Below are 19498 nucleotides of genomic sequence, written 5' to 3'. Positions count from 1 at the left end.
CCGGATCCATGTCCTCGGCGGGCCGCATGTGGCCCGCGGGCCGTAGTTTGAGGACCCCTGCACCCTCAGACCTGCTCCTACCTGTTCTCTCTTCCGCCACAAGAAGAAGACACGCCAACAAACGTGTCAGAATTGACACGAAAGGACTCCCACCACGACTTGATGGAATGCATCCATCATCCGCGCATTGGCAGGTGCTGTCTGCGTGGAAGGGCCCGTGTGACCTCACCTCCCGCAGCCTCTCTTTTCCCTTTCCTTCCGCAGGGACGCCCTCCCCGCAGCCCGCCCCGCTCCGTCCCTGGCCTCACCCAGGTTCCCTCTCAGAGATCTCCTTGCCAGACCAGCCTCCCTGAACCGCCGCTTCCCCGTCACTCTGTCCACTCATCCTGCTTTATTTTCCTCCTTAACATCTCTCCCGGCGTGACACATTATAGATGGCTGCAATAAAAAAAAAGGCAGGCAATAAAGTGTTGGCAAGGATGTGAAGAAATTACATTGCGGGTGGGGATGTAAAATGACGTAGCCACTGTGAAAAAGTCTGGCAGTTTCTCAAAAATTTAAACAGAGTCACATGGTGACCCAGCAATTCCACTCCTGGCTGAGTATCCGAGAGGACTGGCAGCAGACGCCCACACCATCACTCCCGCGTGTATGTCAGAGCGGCATTGTTGGTAACAGCCGAAAAACGGGAGACACCCAAACGTCCACCCGTTGTTTTATTTTATTTTACTTTATAGATTTCGAGGGGAAGGGAGAGGGGAAAGAGAGATAGAAACATCAATGATGAGAGAGAATCATTGATCAGCTGCCTCCTGCGCGCCCCCTACTCGGGGTGGAGCCCACAACCCGGCATGTGCCCTGGACCGGAATGGAACTCGGGACCCTTCGGTCCGCAGGCCGACGCTCTATCCACTGAGCCACACCGGCCAGGGCTGTCTACCAATTGTTAAAGGGTAAACAAAATGTTTACCTTCCTTTGTTGCCTCTCCTGAGGCAGGAGGACAGGGTGCGGGGCTGGAGGGGGTGTTGGGAGGTGCAGGGGCTGCCGCCCCACCCGAGGCCCTGAGACAGAGCCCCCTGTGCCGCTGAGGCCACCCACACGCCTGGCCGTCCCCTGGGAGCTGCAAGCTGGCATCTGCCCTGTGCCCACGGCTGCCGGGTGACAGTTCCAGGTTCAGTAGCTTCTGGCTGGCGGCCCATCGCCCTCTTGATCGAAACACACCGCCCACATCCTCGTCGCCCCGCAATGAACAAGAAGGTGGCTCCTCCCTCACATGGGCTGCGGTCGCGGCTGCACGCAGCTTGCGTTTTCCTCTGCTGTGATTTGGCCTAATGTGTTGGCAAAAGGGTTCGTTCCTGAGGTGTTTCGCACTTAATTACGTATGAACACGGCAGTAAGTGGAGGCCCCTAATAGCATGCGTGGCGGTTGATGAAGTGAGCCTGCAAATGGGCGATTAATCATTGACTAAAATATTTAAAACGCCCCCCGGCTTCCTGGGATGGGCAGGGTATGGCTCGTGTGTGGTCCCTGGGCGGCGGCTCGGCCGGTGGAGATCTGCCTGCCTCTCTGGCCTCTGCCCACTGTCCCCACAGCCAGAGCGGGACCTACACAGGCGCAGGTCACACGGCGCTTCCCTGCTCCCCACCGCCCCTCGTTAGCCCTCTGTCACCGGCAGGCGGACCCAGGCCCCCCCCTCTGCCCAGGACACGGATCACTCTCTCTAGAGACCCCAAATTCTCTGGGCAGCTGTCTCTGCACTTGAACCTCCTCACGTTTCATGTTGCGTTTGTGGCTGCCTCCCCTGCGAGGCCGCGAGCGAGCCCACGGGAGCGGGACCTCGTTCTGTCTGGACCCTCCCGTAACCCTTCTGTGTGGGGAATGTTGCTGAGCTCATGAAGGGTCTGGGAGTGCAGGGGTCCTGGGGCGGGGCTGCGATCCGAGCTCACGGCCAAGGGTGCTCCGTCCTCCTTCTTGAACAATGCGCAGCCTCCCCTAACCTCATGCTCCGGGGTGGTGACCTCTGGAGGGACCGCCACCTCCTTACTGACTGGAGGCCAAGCCTGAGATCCAGAAGAACGAACTCATTTGCCTGAGAGACAGAGTCAGGGGCGGAGGCGCCAGTCTGAGCCCACGTCCTGCATCGGCTTGTCCTTGGGGTCGAGCTGGTCATCACCGTCATTGTCATGTCAAAACCATGACCGGCAGGAAAAGAGAGGACACCCGGAGCGGGGAGGGGAGGGCCGGTGCGCGCCCTTCTTGCTTTGGGTGGAGGATGACAAATCTGATTCTCAGCATTTAAACGTGATCGATGCACTGAGGCTTAGACAGGTAGACGCGGAGCCCGATCCATGTCAGGTATTCTTGGTGGCCTTGACCGGGGCGACGCCGGGCCTGGCTTCATCATGGGCTCCCCAGCTGTTCAGAAAATGTGGAGCACAGTAAATATCTATGCTTATTGAACGACTGACGCGAACACTTGCCATGGCCCGGGGCTGTAGGCCGCCTCAATTTAATCCTCGGAGCCAGCGTGGGTCTGAAGCATTATGCCACGCTGATTACGACAGGTGACTTCCTGGCCTGGTGGCTTATCCAAGGCAGATTGCTTTTAAATCCTTCTGGTGACATTCTGGCCAGCCGTCCAAACGCGCGGCTCCGCCTCGAGTGAATCCTTAATAATTATTAATTGATGAGGTGCTTTCGCCGCCTGAATGCTTACACCACGTGCCCTCTGAATACGGCGCGAGCTGCGGCGTATTTTAATTAAATACTGACGACTTTAATTCGACTGCTCCCTCTAATACTCTCGGGCCGAGAGCACCAGGCTAATGGCTTGCTCATTTTGGAAGATATTAGCAGCAGGGTGCTGCCTTTTACCCAAACATGAGATCATCGTAATTAAAACCTGATATTGTTCGGAATGAACTCCTTTTAAAGTAATTTATGTCCCACAAACACACACAGATGCAATATATGTGCCAGCGTTCTCGAGAATTTACAGCACCTCGGAGGGGCTCTTGTCCGCTCCTTTCCAAAATGAAACCTTCTCTGTCCAGGTGATGAAAGACTCCTTACTGGGTTCAGGGGAAATGTGTGTTTCCACGGATCAATTTCCGAGTCTCCCCGAAGAGCGGAGCCATGGAGAACTCCGGGAAACGAATGGCGGTGGGAGCAGAGTGCATTTGGACTTTATTGCGCCAACCAGCGTCTAAACCACTGAAACAGAGACAGAGACAAAGAGAAATCTCACTGTGCGTGTGCGTGTGCGCGCGTTTGTGCGTGTGCGTGTGTGTGTGCGTGTGTGCGTGTGTGTGTGTTTGGGGGGTTGGGAGGCTGAGCAGGGGGGAGGAGAGACGATGTCTGAGTAGACAAAGAGATGAAATAATTTGGAGCGAGGGTCCAGAAGGCGAGTATAACAGTGTGTGTTAACTCACCGCTTCAGCTTACACGGAGCACAGATGTGTCCCCAGGCGTGGGAGACCCTACGTCCGCCAGCCATACTCCAGGGCGCTTGCCTAGAGCATGACTCTCAACCAGGGGCCCATGTGTGGCTTTAGGGGGAGTATGATCGCCCTGAAATTATATGCAAAACCTGTTTATGGGTAGATATTGGAATGGGCAGAAATAGATGGGTACTTCTTTTCTGATGATAAGGTCTACGGCGTGGGCCACATTCTCTAAGCCTTCGGGGTCCCCCAAAAGGTGAATCAACTTGGAAGTGGAGTTTGCTTTCTCTAACCTTCCCCTGAAAAGGATGGCCCAACCGAAGCCAAAACCCCAACAAGCCAAGGAACACAGATATCTCACTTTGTGAAGGTAAAGAAAAATATTTTCTACAAAAACCTTAAAAACAGCACGGCGACTCTGTGAATAACACCGCATTGCATATTTGAACGTTGCTAAGAGAGTACAGCTTTTTAAATACATGTTTCTTTTTTTTTTAAAGTTGATTTCAGAGAGAGGAAGGGAGAAGGAGAGAGAGAGAAACATCAATGATGAGAGAGAATCATGGCTCGGCTGCCTCTTACACGCCCCTCACTGGGAAGCGAGCCCGCACCCCGGCCACGTGCCCTGACCAGGAATCAAACCATGACCTCGAATCAAACCACGACCTCCTGGTTCATAGGCTGACGCTCGACCACTGAGCCACACCAGCCAGGCTGAGAGTACATCTGAAAAGTTTTCCTCCTAAGGAAAACAGTCCTGTCACTGTGGGTGGCTGTAGATGTCATGGTGACCATTTCCCAATATACACAACCATCGAATCATTAGTTGCACTCCTGAGACTAATGTAATGGTTGTGTGCTACTTACACCTCAACAAAAATAATTTAAAAATCCAAATTGGAAAAAAACAAAAAAAAAAACAAACCTTCAGGAAAAGGAAAACCCTGCACTCCAGAGAAAGAGAAAAAGGCCACCCCAAAATCGTGACTGACCGACAGGACTCAGTTCCCTGACCAGCTCCTGTGTCTCGGAGTTGCCCTTTGCAGGGTCATGTCGTTAGCGGTCACTGGAGGAATAGACCTGTCGCTCATCCTTGCTTGGTTCTGCTCAGGGTCTAGGGCTGGACACAGACGCATGGGTCTGTGACCCCCGAGGAACTTTCTCGGCGCGTTCTCCTCCCCGCTACCATCTTCTGAGTGCTTACTATTTGGGAAGCATCCTTTCAAGAGCTGTGCCTGCAGGGGATTATCACACACCTGTTTTGTACGAACAGGCATCATCATCGGTCTTCTTACAGAGGAGGAAACTGAGGCTCGGGAAGGTTCGTGGCTTGTTCAAAGCTCACAGCTGGAAGTCTCCCGCTATCTCTACCCCCTTTCCCTAAAAACAAACAGACAAAAACCTGTAAATGGCAATACTTCTAAAGGTGAGGCAGATGTCAGGAAATGAAAGCAACGATACAAACCCAAGACAAGCACCTTTCGGCCTCACGGGACTGTAAACGAACTGAACGGTGTTTATGAGCTGTTTGTCTCATGGGGAGCAACATCAGGCCCAGTTTATGTTTTTTTTTTTTAAATATATTTTATTGATTTTTTACAGGGAGGAAGGGAGAGGGATAGAGAGGTAGAAACATCGATGAGAGAGAAACATCGATCAGCTGCCTCCTGCACACTCCCTACTGAGGATGTGCCCGCAACCAAAGTACATGCCCTTGACCAGAATCGAACCTGGGACCCTTCAGTCCGCAGGCCAACGTGCTATCCACTGAGCCAAACTGGTTAGGGCAGGCCCAGTTTTTTGAGCAGAACTCATCCTCACAGTTCCAGAACTACACGAGTGGAATTGAGATGGCCCAGGCTTGGGGGAGGGGGAGTGAGGTTGGAGAAGAAATGAGACTTTGAAGGAAGTGGGTTTAAGGTAAACTACATAATTTTGAAGATCCTGGTCCACAGAGCCTGGCAAACAAGGTTTTTCTTACCACCTAGACCAGGGGTGGGCAAACTTTTTGAATCGAGGGCCACAGTGGGTTCTTAAGCTGGACCGGAGGGCCAGAACAAAAGCATGGATGGAGTGTTTGTGTGAACTAATATAAATTCAAAGTAAAGGAGAGGAGGGGAGAGCAAGAGAACCGGATAGAACAGCCGGATCCGGCCCGCGGGCTGTAGTTTGCCCAAGGCTGACCTAGACTGTGCCTGCACTGTCCCTGCTCACTTTTGATAGCCATTGGAAACAATTTATTTAGACACAATTTCAGTCTTACCCTTGCAAGAATAGTACAAATAACTTCTACATATCTTCCATCTAGATTCCACAACTGTTACTATCTCACTGCATTTGCTTTATCTTTCTCTAGATAAACATATCCATCCCATCTTCCTCCTCATGCAGACATAACGATGCTCCTTTATCTTCCAGGGTACATTTCTCCAAAATGAGGCTATCCTCTTTTAGAACCACAATACAATGATCCAGATCATAAAGTCACCACCGATAAAATACCATTAACTCATCTACTGCCTTACTCAGGTTTCACCGATTGTCTGGGGCTTGTCAGCAAAAGGAAGCCCCGGGTCATTCAGCTGTCCTGCTTCTTCTGTCTCTCTGACGTCGGAACTGTTCCCCAGTCCTGTTTTGACTTTCATGACACACGCTTTGTGGGAAAGTGCAGGTCAGTTGTTTAGTCGAATGTCCTTCCGTTTGAGTTGTCTGTTGTCCTGACCAGGTTCAGGTTTTGCATTTTTGGCAGGACTGTCACAGAGGTCATGCTACCCTCTTCTCAGGGCATCATTTCAGGAAGTGATGTTGACCTTTGATCTCTTGGTTAGGGTAAGGTCTGCCAGGTTTCTCTGCTTTAAAGTCACCAGTAAACCCCTCCCCCCCTTTTACATGACTGAATTAAAAAATATATGCTAAAATATATGTAACATAAAATTGACCATTTTAACCACTACTAAGTGTCTAGCTCTGTAGCGTCGAGTGCATCCACACTGTTGTGCAACCTACACCGTCGTCTGCGGAACTTTTTCATCTTCTGCAACTAAAACTCCATCCCCATTAATCACTAACGCCCCATCTCCCCTCCCCCAGTCCCTCCTCCACCGTTCCACTTTCTGTTTCTATGAATTTGCCCACGCCAGGTACTTCACATAAGTGGAATCACACAGCATTTGTCCTTTTGTGACTGACTTATTTCATTTAACATAATGTCTTCAAGCTTCATCCACATTGTAGCAGGTGTCAACATGTCCTTCCTTTTTAAGGCTGAGCTATTCCTTTGTATGTAAACATCACAGGTTGCTTAAGTAGTCATCTGAGGATGGACACTGGGTTGCTTCAGCCTCTTAGATATTGTGAGTAAAGCTGCTATGAACACACGTGTGCAAATATCTGCTCCAGCTTGCTTTCCCTTCTTTTGGATCTGTGCCCAGAAGAGAAATCACTAGATCCTTGTTTTTTTCTTCTTAATTAATAAGTTCCTTGGGAGTGATACTCTGAGACTATATAAATATCCTGTTACTCCTCACACGTTCACTCACTAGTTTTAGCATCCCTCGATCCTATCTGAATCAAGTATGACTCCAGTGTTGCCAAATGGCAATTTTCTTTGCATCGTTCCTTCTACATTTATTAGTTGGCATTCCACTGTAGGAAATAACTTTCCCATATCTCCCACTTATTTATGGGTATGGACTCATGTTATTCCTGGGGTTATAGTTCTTTACTCCATGGACAGTATTGCTCTGAGAAATACTTTTCCATATAACTCTCAAGAGCGCCAGTTTGGGGACTCTCTGTATTTCTTTGTCACCACCAAGAAAGCCCAGCGTGCAGCCTTACTTCCCTAAATGAAGATCACTTTCCTGCCCATGTATTCGTGTAGTTAAACTAGAATCCCTTTTTTGGCTACTTCTCCCGCACAGACCACCTGAGCAGCCTCGCCCCGCGGAAACTACATTTCCCAGAGGCCTCCGCGCGCGCGTCATCAGTGAGCGCGGCTTTCGCTCGCGAAGCCGGCTATGGAGCGGCTGTGGTAGCGGCGGCGGCGATATGGCGGACGCGCTGAGCGTCGGCGTGAACCTGGAGGCCTTCTCCCAGGCCATCAGTGCCATCCAGGCGCTGCGTTCCAGCGTGAGCAGGGTGTTCGACTGCCTGAAGGATGGCATGCGCAACAAGGAGACGCTGGAGGGCCGGGAGAAGGCCTTCATCGCGCACTTCCAGGACAACCTGCACTCGGTCAACCGGGACCTCAAGTAGGTACCGGCCGAGCGGGTCGGGGTCGGGGCCGGGACCGGCCCGGCGCGCACCATCCCGCTCCCGCGCGAGTCTCTCTCCTCGGGGTCTGCTCCCCTTTTCCGCCTCCACGCCTCTGCCTGCCCCTCGGGGGCACGGCGTCCCCACCTCCGCGTGCTTGACTCCCTGCTCTGGGCCTCGTCGTCTTGGCTGCCGCCGCCGCCTGGACCCCTTCGGGGTCGTTCCGTTCCTCACGAGGAGACACGCCTTTCCTTGAACTTCCACTCCGCACGTCAGCCTGGCAGGCTCTCCCCTGTAGCCCTCTGTGCCCCAGCGGCCTCACCCAACTACTGATGGTCCCAACCGGGACCGACCGGCCCGGCCCCAAGCCCAGGTGCACCCCATCTGATGAGCCCTAATTCCTCGCCGTGGACCTGGAATGCATCAGGCCCACCTGTCCCACCCCCAAGCACCACAGAACAGGCCACGATCAGCCTTTCCCTCCCCCTCCAACACCCCGGCCCAGTTCCCTCCGAGGACAGAACCAGGCTCAGGCGTAACCAGCGAATCCTTAACACCCCCTCCCTCCCTTCACTTACTAGTTTGTGGCCCTTTAAGGTGAAGGATTGTACGTTTCTTTCTCTTTCAGACAGGTTAACCTTCATTCCTTCCACATTATAAGTGGTGTTGTAAGAATGAAGTGGGAGGGCATTTGTAAAACGCACATAGTAGGCACTTTTAATCGGTTAGGTCCTCAAGTTGTCTTCCCTGCCGTGAGAGAGCCAGCCTCTCCGGATTTTTGCGTTTTATTTCTCAGAACTGAGCTGAGCAGGGAAAGGCACTTGGTGAGCTAGCCCTCCTTTGAATGCTGGGGTGGTTAGATTCTCTTTTTCTCAACTTGTCTCCTTAGTCACCAGATGGAAGAGGGAGGTAGAACCCAGGAGGAGGTGGTGGCCAAGTGATGGGTGCCTCTTCCATCCCCCCTAAGTAGGTGCCATTCTCTTCTGGGGGAAGGCCAGGGAATCGCACCCCCTCCTCGGCTCGCACATCGCGGGCTGTTCTCTGGCGCCGGCCAGCCACGATTCTCCCGCTGGAGGGGATGTGTTGGTCACCCTTTCCTTCCTCTTCCGTTTCCTCCCGATTTGCTTCCCTTTGCAGTGTTCAGGAAGCTGTGCCCTTCACTGTTGGAGAGTTTAGGAAGGTCTGCCTTGCCCCTTTGCCTTCTTAGATCTTTCTGCGAGAAGGTGACGGGAGCTTCTGCAGGAACGTGGCATGAGCAGCTGCTCCTTGGGCGGCTCCTGGGGACAGTTTGGGACGGCCCCTCGGACCCCTCGGACAGTGCTCCTGGAATGTCCTTTTCCCTGGCTCCCTGTCCCAGTTTCTCCAGCCGTGGGCAAACTACGGCCCGCGGGCCGGATCCGGCTGTTCTATCCGGCCCGTGGAGCCGAAAGAGCGGAGGGTTCTCTTGCTCTCCCCTCCACTCCTTTACTTTGAATTTATATTAGTTCACACAAACACTCCATCCATGCTTTTGTTCTGGCCCTCCGGTCCAGTTTAAGAACCCATTGTGGCCCTCGAGTCAAAAAGTTTGCCCACCCCTGTCGGACGCAGCCCCTCCGTAGGGTCTTCCCAGTCCATTTGTTTATTTTATCTCTTCTTTGTTAAGTTTTACCATCTGTGAAGCACCAGGGACAAATCTATCCCTGGGTGAATGGCAAGTGATCATCATTTAACTCAGTCAGGTACTCGCTGTTCTGCCGAATGTAACGACCTGTTTGTGGGCCTGAAAACTCAGCGAGGAGCAGTGTTTCATTTACCACCTTCCAAAATTCCGGAGCATCTCCTCCCCCGTCACAGAGAGTAACGCGAGCTGTAAAATCCCAGTTTTAGGCGTCATACTGATTCAGGTGCTCTTAACTTTCCCCCTCCTTCGGAATGGCACCCGAGAGCCAGGTTTTCAGATAAGCGCCCCGATAGGGGTTTTCTGGATGGTTCCCAATCTTTTTCACCAAAAAAAAAGTTCTCTTTGCGGGGCTTCTGACCACTGTGGTGGCGAGCCTGGCCTTTCCGGGGACTCACGTTTGCTCTCCCTGCTCTTTTCAGCGAGCTGGAGCGTCTGAGCAACCTGGTGGGCAAGCCGTCCGAGAACCACCCGCTCCATAACAGCGGCCTGCTGAGCCTGGACCCGGTGCAGGACAAAACGCCCCTCTACAGCCAGCTCCTGCAAGCCTACAAGTGGTCCAACAAGGTAAGGCGACGCGTCAAGACGAGCGCATGTGGGGAAAGCCAGGTTTCTGGTCTACCTGAGTGCAGGGTGAGGGTTTTTCTTTCTTTTTTTGTTCCTGATTCAGCATGGCCTTACAGAGCTGGGAGTTTTAGAATCGCCCTGTGAGCTCCTGTCCTTGGAAGTCCTTGGAAGTTTTTGAGGCTTAGTCATGATGCTCGGGTAATTAAATTAAAAAATCTACGGTGTGATTGACCTGGAGGCTGGCTAAGGAAGCAGCTTTTTTTTTTTTTTTTTTTTTTTCCATCCTCACCTGAGGATATGATTTTTATTGATTTTAGAGAGGGAAAGAGAGAAACAGCGATGGGCTGCCTTCCATAGGTGCCCTGACTAGGATTCGAACCCACAACCTAGGTATGTGCCCTGACTAGGAATTGAAACCACAACCTTTTGGTGTATGGGACCATGCTCCAAGCACATGAGCTACCCGGCCTGGGCCGTGGGAAGCAGCTTTTATGAACCCCTTGAAATTATATCCAAAATAATATTGTGGTCACTTTTCCTGGGGAAGATGTCCTGGCTTCGTCAGCTTCTCAGAGGAGCCCTGGCCCCGCAAGGGAGGGCCTGGTGGCCTACACGTTCGGCCCTCAGCCTTGTCGCACCGCTTGTGCTGTCATCCCCGTCCTAGGTGAGGAGCACTAGCGTGCTGTTCGGTAGATTTCTCTTTAATCACCTGAGGCTCCATCTGAGGGAGACTGTTCTGTACACGTGTCACAGAATTTGCTACTTACGGTTTCCTCAGCCGGTAGGCCTGGGGCAGAGACCCCTGGGGCAGCTGAGGAAGGAAAACGAAACTGTAGTCTAAAGATAACAGGTGCCCGGCCGGCGTGGCTCCGTGGTTGAGTGTTGACCTATGAACCAGGAGGTCACGGTTCGATTCCCCATCAGGGCACATGCTCGGGTTGTGGGCTCCATCCCCAGAAGGGGCGTGCAGGAGGCAGCCGATCCATGATTCTCTCTCATCACTGATGTTTCTCCTCTCCCTTCCTCTCTAAAACCAATAAAAAATATTAAGAAAAAATAAAGATAACAGGAACAGTTAGGTTCATAGCCTGGAAGCAGTTTGTTTATTGACAAGTTCCTTTTGTTTGGGTGCTGAGGGTGGTGTATTATTTTTTTTTCTTTCTTGTTCTTGCTGATAGGAAGTGAGGATATATGTTTGGAATGATTTTGGAAGCATTTCCCTTTACTCTGTGCCACCTCCCTGGAGACACTTCTCACAGTTACTGGCCCTGAGCTGCGCTGTGCCCTCGATTACCCTTTGTTTTTCTCCTCTTTCCTGTCGGCCGTGCCCCGCAGGTCTTGGATGAAAGATGAGCTTGGACAGTTTCTTCCTTGTGCAGAGTTTTTTCTTTGAACTTCTCTCTGGGGGCATTTAGTATCCTTTGGTTTTAGGTGGAACCCTGGAAACTGAGTCTGAGATTTAGGGAGAAGTGATTGATCGTGGGGTGCTAAAGAAAGAGCTTGGGTCTCGGATGCATACATTTAGCCTCTAAGGCTTGTCCCCCAAATTCTGGGCGGCTGGTGGCACACTCAGTTTGGTTTTGAGGATCGGGGTGCCCAGGTGCTGTGGGGCTCTGTCACTCTCTTGCCCTCTAGGCCCGCTCTCCTGGGGTGGCCTGACGTCCACGTGGTAGAAGAGATAGCCCTGCATTCGTAGGTTTGCATGGTCCTTAAAGGAGGTCACCTCCTGGTGTCCACATCAGACCCTGGCAGAGGGCTGGCCCTGCTTGGTAAGTGGCCCCAAGACAGTTCATTAAATCCGGGGGGTGGGATTCTCTGATTGGCCAACACAGCTCACTGGATCACAGGAAGCACAGGAAGTGGGGCTCCTTGGAGCTGGAGAGAGGCGGTTCCCAAAAGGGGGGATGTAGGCCCACAACAAAATTCTCTGTGTCTGTGGCAGTTGCCAAGGCCAGACCCGAGACTGGCCAGCCCTCACCGACAGCCCTGCCCCTCGCTGTCCGGTGGTGCCTCCTTGTTTCCCAGGGGGGCTCTCTCTCTCGGGCATCTCACAGGAGCTCAACTGGTGAGGTGGGTGGGGTGGGGCCGCAGCGCATGGTGGGGTTGACTTCTGGTCAGACTCCTCGTCTGCTTCTTGGTGTTTGGACGTGGGAGCCGGGTCGACGTATCACGTGGTAACGTTGTTCTTGGAACTTGCTGGAGCGATGGAGACTTGTCAGCGGTGGGAACACTTAGCTGATCCTGAAAGCACACGTGGCTGGGACTCCAGTGACTGGGGTTACATGGGAATGATGATGCTGAACTTTTGAATGAAGGTAGCTTAATTGGTCACTGGGTTCAATGGTTGGAGAATGAGAACAGAAGTGCCTGCCCTGCCCCCGCCCTTCCCCAGGGAGGGAAGGGGGTGGTGTTAAGGGAAGAAATATGTGTACGGAGCCCCTTGTTCTGGGGATGCTGCAGGCTGAAAACCGATGGAGACATTTATGAGGTTGTGTCATAAAAGAAAAGAGGAAAACCAGGGCAAGGACTTCTTATGTACATTTCTTTAAAAACGGGACAGGTAACCCCAAGGAATAAGGCAGACAGTGTTCTAATTTTCAGCTGGGGCTATGGAAGCTGCAAATGACTATACACCGAGTGGCCAGATGATTGTGATCTCTGAACACATAATAATCTGGCCACTCAGTGTGTATCCTATATAATAAAAGGCTAATATGCAAATTGTCCCCTCGACCAGGAGTTCGACCAGCAGGCAGGCCAGCCAACCGCCCATGTCCCCGCCCCCTGGCCAGACCGGCCGGACCCCACCCATGCACGAATTCATGCACCGGGCCTCTAATATATTTAAATATACACTGAGTGGCCAGATTATGATGATCTCTGAACGCATAATCATCTGGCCACTCAGTGTGTATCCTATATAATAAAAGGCTAATATGCAAATTGTCCCCTCGACCAGGAGTTCGACCAGCAGGCAGGCCGGCCAACCGCCCATGTCCCCTCCCCCTGGCCAGACCAGTCGGACCCCACCCATGCACGAATTCATGCACCGGGCCTCTAACACACACACACACACACACACACACACACACACACACACTGAGTGGCCAGATTATTATGCGTTCAGAGATCATGATAATCTGGCCACTCTGTGTATATGTTCATCATATGTGTTAATCTTGCCTCTCCTGCAAATGAAAAGGGCTTTTTCATGGCTGGGCTTTCAACACTCATCACTTTAGCCTCCCAGAGCGTCAACCAGCAAGTGCATTAACGTGTGAGGGGAAGTTGGGGCGAGCCTGCCACTGTCAGCTCTGCGCTGGCTGAGGGGGAGGAGGCGGGAAGCGATGCCACCCGTTATGTGCTGAACTCTCCGTCTCATGCGCTAGTGGCCGTAGAAAAGTCTCGTTCTGCCTAATAACAAATTATTTCCTTTAGGGGGTTTGTAATTTTTGTAGCATCATTTGGAATATTAATTATGTGGTAGTTGGCATAATTGTTAGGATAACACATTTAAAAATTAATCTCACCCAATAAAATGATGTCAGGTTGCTGTGAGCAGCACTTTTCCATGCTGAATGGGGAAAGAAGTCGCTTTTAACTCTCGGGCTCCTGTGGCTGATGGTTCTGTGGGATGACAAGCTCTGGTGGCGGACAAGAATAATTGGCGGCAGCGCTGCTCGCTGCAGAGTCCTCGGCGCACACTTTCTATCGCTTTTTCTGTTCAGAAACGTGAGACCGGCTCATCCGAGGCCCCTCTCCGAAGGCTTCAGCGTCCTGGGCGCAGGCTTCTGTTTGGGGCTTGGACTTCCTTCCTTTGTTGGAGGCAGAAGGCTGCTGGTTTAAGGCTGCCCAGCAGGTTGAGACTTCAGCCTTTTTCTGGAGCAGCAAAGACCCAGCAGCCACTCTCCCCTGTGTGTGGGGGGGGTGGGGGTGGGGGGGACTCTCCCCTGTGTGTGTGGGGGGGTGGCGGGGGGCGGGGAGTAGCGGAAGCTGCTGCCACTGCCTCCAACGTTTCTACACACTTAATTTACATGTTTATTAGAGAAAAACCCCTTTTATTCCGAGAGTGTCCAATTGGAAAGTCCCACACATCTCCTCTGCTCTACCCGCCCGAACTCTTCTTACCAGAATCTAGTTCCTTAATGGTTTTATGTGACCGGGACAGTCATCTCTTCCCGACCTGGCATGCTTTGGCACCGTGGAGCGAAGAGGGTGGCATTGTTTAAGTTGCGACACAGCCTTTTCCTTTAGGGACCTGTCCTCCTTTAAGCCCCCGGAGAGGTGCTTTGTCTGCTGGATCCTGCGGGCGTCGCCTGCACCTGCCCCGGTGCCTGGTGTACAGTAAGCATTCAGCTAAAATGCCCTGAATGAATGAGGCTGAAGAAGAGCTCCTACTGTTGCATTTTTCATTTTTCAGCCCCTTCTGTGGTCTGCTGGCTGGCATTTTTGGTGAGGTGCGATGGGGCATTCTTACTTCCGGCCAGTCCTGAGCGCCTGGCGGTGTCACTTGCGGAGAAAGGCCCGAGCCCGCGCGGCGGCTGTGGCTGGGTTCCAGAGGGGAGTTGGGAAGGACGGGATGAGGTCAGTTGATGAGCTGGGGATAAGCTCCGAGGGCTGAGGTTCGCAGTTTTATCTGTGTCTTTGCCACCCGGTGTGCCCTTTCTGGGAGCCGGTTGGCAGCCGGGGCTTCGGAGGGGATGGGACTTGGTGGAATCCTGGAGTTGACTGCGTCAGGCTCGTGAGCCGATCACCTGATGTCAGGGGTCCTGTGGCAGCTGTCGCTTTGGCAGCAGCGTCACTTGCCAGCCATACGCTAATGACACCTCACTGTCACCAGCCTGAGCGCTCCCCGGACATCCGGACCGCGGGTCCACGTGGCTGCGGACATCTGCACTCGGAGACTCCCAGGCTCTCCGAGTGGGTCCAGAACTGAAATCCTGCGCCCACCACCTGCTGCTCGTGGTGGCGCCTTCCCAGCCAGGTGCCCAGACTTCACACCTTCTTCTTCTTCTTTTTTTAAATATATTTTATTGATTTTTTACAGAGAGGAAGGGAGAGGGACAGAGAGTTAGAAACATCGATGAGAGAGAAACATCAATCAGCTGCCTCCTGCACACCTCCCACTGGGGATGTGTCCGCAACCCAGGTACATGCCCTTGACTGGAATCGAACCTGGAACCCTTGAGTCCACAGGCCAAAGCTCTATCCACTGAGCCAAACCGGTCAGGGCCTCACACCTTCTGACTAGGACCTGCTGAGTCCACCCCTTAAACCTCCATCTCCAGCCTCTCCATCTCCACCGCAGCTGCCTGACCAGGCCCCGCTGGTGCTGGGCGATGCTGAGCTCCCGTCTAGTCTGTTTCCCACCCTGCCTCGCTCCAGGGTCTTTGTAAAGTTGACACCCGCTCCCACTGCCTTCCTCTGCCGTCCGTAGGACCCAGCCCCGCTCCCTGGCTGGCATTTGCAGGCACCTGGTCATCGTGCTCAGGGCCCCGGGTCCAGAAGCAGACAGCCCGTGGCCAGATTGCCTAGCCTCAGCCTCCCCAGCTGGCACATGGCCGAACGGTCCTGCCGCTCAGGGAACTTGTGAGGACGGCATGAGCACTGCACTGGAGGGTTAAGCACAGAGCCCGGCAGCTTGCTGTTCCTCGGTCCCTTAGGCTCAGCTGAGTTGCGGCCTCCTCTGGGAAGCCTTCCGAGATGTGCCCAAATCGGGTGCCCCCCGAGTTCGCACCTGTCATTGCTTTTATCCCACTCTGCCTGTTTGTCATCCTCACAAGGTTAAGCCTTGTCCTATGTTAGGACTTAGATAACTTTGGAAGGTTATCTAACACCTTTGAGCCTCAGTCTGCGGGACTGTGAAATGGGCATAATACCGATCTCCTAGGATTGGTCTGAGAGGCTAATGGGAAAATGTGTATAAAGTTTCTAGTTTGGGGTAGGATACTTCGTGGCATTTAAATAGCAATTATTGGTAGTAGCTATTTCCAATGTGTCAGAAAACAGCATTGGACGGCTCAGTTGAAGCCTCTAAATCTCTTCTCTTTCCTTTTTAGATTCTTTGTTTTTTCCTTGTAGAATCTGCTTCTGTGTATTTCACCTTGACTTTGTTCAGATTGTTACTGTTGGCCACAGGAGAACAGAAGGGGAAGTGAGGCTTCATCCTGGATTCTGGCCTCTGTACCCTAACCTCAGGGACCTGGGTCGGGTCAGGCTCTGCCCTGTGAGGGAGGCAGCGGCGTGTCCCGGCCAGCCCAGCGTGCTGCCCTTGGCTTCCGGAGCTCCCGTCTGCCCTCCCCCTCGCTTCGCGGGCTTTGCTGCATCACTTGTTCCTGGAGACTCCGGCTCACTGCAGCCTCCTGGGCTTGGCGGAGCTGCTGGTGGGGCCGCTCCCTGGCCCAGGGCTTCGGCTCGGCCTTCTGCTTTTCCTTGAACCCCCCACGAGCCTCCCTCTCCCGGGCAGCTTACTCATCTAGTAGGTTCTGGCCAGGCCATGCCGTGCGCCTCCCCCTTTGGAGCACTGTCAGCGTGCCCTCAGCCCTGTGAGTGCAGGTGCCTTCTGAAGCCTCAGCTCTATTTGTGGCTGCTCTGCGAGGCGCCAGCCCTCTGCCAGGAGCACAGTGTACCTTCCTGAGTGTGTTCTCTCTCGCTTCCTCCCCAGCCACATCGAATGTTGCTGAGAGAAGCCCCCATGTGACCCGGCAGGGCCGATCTCTGGCTCTGCCCACGGCCTCTCGCTGTGCTGTGGCTGCTCGCACTCCAGGTCTGTCCCGTCTTCTCCAAGGCTGGGGTTCGGCGTCACCTTCCAGCACCTCGAATCTAGTACATAGAAGGACTTAGTCACTGAGGTCCCCCTGCCGTATTTCCAAACAGACTCTCAGAACTGTGCCTCCTTTGTGTTCGATCCCAGGGGACTTCAGTGATCACGTAGGTCATCACCTCATTTTATAGAGAGTGACCGTCCCACGCCGCCCGCCACCCTCTGCCTGAGACCGCAGTGCTGGGCGGCTTGGACAGACCGGATGGCCAGAAAAGCAGAGGCTTCTCCCGCCCCTGAGGCCATTACAGCGCTGCCTTTTCCTGTGGTGGTGCGGCTGCCGACCCCGGCAGTGTAGCAGGCGCAGTGGGCAGTCCACATGGCACATCAGGGGACCGGCAGGGATCGGTGCGATCCGGTGACCGCTGCAGTCTGTGCAGAGCAAGCTGTGCAGGCCCAGCCCCGCGGGACATGGCTCAGGGCCTTACCTTGACCTCCAGAGCAGAGCAGCCCAGCCCCTTAGTGTCTAGAGCAGCCGTGGGCAAACTATGGCCCGCGGGCCAGATCTGGCCCGTTCGGCTGTTCTGTCCGGCCCGCGGAGCCGAAAGAGCGGAGGGTTCTCTTGCTCTCCCCTCCGCTCCTTTACTTTGAATTTATATTAGTTCACACAAACACTCCATCCATGCTTTTGTTCCGGCCCTCCGGTCCAGTTTAAGAACCCATTGTGGCCCTCGAGTCAAAAAGTTTGCCCACCCCTGGGAGGCAGGCGCGCTCAGCTGCTTTGAGCTCTGAATACAGTAAATTGGTATCATAGCAACTAACTGGCATCTTTGCTGGGTGTTTCATGGAGAGAAAGGGACTGCCTTGATCTCTTACTGACGGGTGTGGACACTAAGGGTGGCTGTGTAAGGATCAGACCACTCCCCCCCCTTTTCCTTTTTTAAATATATATTTTTTTTATTTCAGAGAGGAAGGGAGAGGAAGAGAGAGAGAGAAGCATCAATGATGAGAGGGAATCATTGATCGGCTGCCTCCTGCACGTTGGACTGAGCCCGCAACCCAGGCATGTGCCCTTGATCAGAATCGAACCAGGGACCCTCTGGTCCGCAGGCCAACGCTCTATCCATTGAGCCAAACTGGCTAGGGCCCCTTTCCCTTTTTAACAGGAACTGTGCCGAGTCCTCCGGATGCCAGTTGCTCTCAGCTTTTCCTCATTTGCGTGTGTCTGCGTGTCTTAGGTTGGAGAGTGACCCTGTACCGTGGTTACTTCCAGCCAGTAGGCTCCTCTGGTTATCGATAGCTTGTCAGTAGTTGCCACCAGGAAGCGTTCTGGGCTCGGCTGTCTCCTGATGGCTACGTGGTGGATTTTGCAGGGAGAGAGCAGGTTTGGAGTACGTGCATACCTTCACATGCCAGAAAATGCACTTGTTGTAAATGCTCCATGTTATTCATTTCCAAACTGCGTTTGAGTAGTGTGCTTTTCTCGCTAGGAAAATATCTAGTCCATCTACCCAGTACATGTTTGCTGAGCACCTATTATTTCTGCACAGTGAATGGAACTGATAAATTCCCATCTTCTTGGAACTTAGACTATATCCAATTCTCTGACTTGATCAGAGAAGTTAAGTGCCAAGCCACCTGATTTTAATAATTCCTGGCTCTGTGGCTGATCCCTTTTCCTCCTTAGTCAGTGGCCTTTATATGCCTCAGTGTACCAGTCTTTTTTAAGAAATATGTTTTTGTTGATATTAGAGAGAGAGAGGAAAGGAGAGGAGGGAGAGAGAGAGAGAAAAAAACATCGATGAGAGAGAGAAACGTGGATCGGCTGCCTCCCGCATGCTCCCTACTGGGGATTGAGCCTGCAACCTGGGCATTACACCGGCCCCCTCTTGATGCATGGATGCCGCTCAGCTAAGTGAGCCACCCGGCCGGCGCAGTTTACCAGTCTTTACTGTCAGAAAGGAGCATAACTCGTGGAGTTCTGGGTGACAGTTGGCGGATGTAACTTTATGTCCGAACAAAGGGAATTTTGTCTTGTAGCCCTGATATCTTACATATCATCCTGTTTGCATAGCTTGGTGCATTTTAATTCTGTCACATGATTAACGCAAATGCAAATTTTTTGCTAGTAATACACACTTTTCTGGTTTGTGTGCATGGCACCAGTTTGCCCTTATCTTACTCAGCCGAAGCTGTGTTTGTTTTAAGGGGTTCTCATTGGTTTTGAGGGAGCAGTAAATGCATATCTCACATATGTGTCCAGAGGGAAAAAGCAGTCGTTCGGTCAGCTTCGGGGCACTGCCTTCCTTGACACCTTGGGCTTCATCCCTGGCCAGTTGGTCTGTCTCTGTCATAAGAGAACTCTGCGTGTTCTTCGTCACGTGGTTTAGTGACTCTGTAGCAAAGGGTACTTACTACACACGTGTTATTCCCTGTATTTATGACGGGGTCTGTTTAAATTTCATTTCGGTGCCTGGAGCCCTGAAGGATGATTTGCATGTGGTGCGATTGGCCTTAGGCACCAACTTTAGTCCCTCACCCAGGGGCAGGAGCAGGCCAGGGTCCCACTGGGTGCGCTGTGCTCCCTCTGATGGGCTGTCTATTCTGTCATCTGTCTCACCACTTAAACTCACACTTTATAGTTCAGTACACCTCCCGGAGTTAAATGCATTGATCAAATCCTACATCAGCCTTGGGTTTGTGATGAGAATTAGAATCACCCTGAGTCTCCAGATGGAATGACTTCTCGACCTCTGCTGCTCAGCGAGCAGATGACTCAGCGATTGCTGAAGCATTTTGTTGAAGGGATGGG

The 19498-nt window shown here is 52.8% G+C and overlaps 1 protein-coding gene across 3 annotated transcripts in view; it reads left to right on the top strand.

Annotated features, from left to right (window-relative positions):
* Positions 1 to 7447: 7447 nt before the first annotated feature.
* Positions 7448 to 19498, top strand: part of MED27 (mediator complex subunit 27) — a 186784-nt gene continuing 174733 nt past the window's right edge. For all 3 annotated transcript variants that reach the window (XM_080669789.1, XM_080669787.1, XM_080669788.1), the window contains exons 1-2: positions 7448 to 7698; positions 9782 to 9926. In XM_080669789.1, the coding sequence (XP_080525915.1) occupies positions 7496 to 7698; positions 9782 to 9926 (348 nt within the window). In that variant the 5' untranslated portion in view covers positions 7448 to 7495. The remainder of the gene's footprint in view (positions 7699 to 9781; positions 9927 to 19498) is intronic.

Source organism: Plecotus auritus, assembly GCF_963455305.1.
Source record: "Plecotus auritus genome assembly, chromosome: 5".
Taxonomy (NCBI): Eukaryota; Metazoa; Chordata; class Mammalia; order Chiroptera; family Vespertilionidae; genus Plecotus; species Plecotus auritus.
Note: the sequence above shows the minus strand (reverse complement) of the source record. Positions and strands in the feature narration are given on the sequence as shown.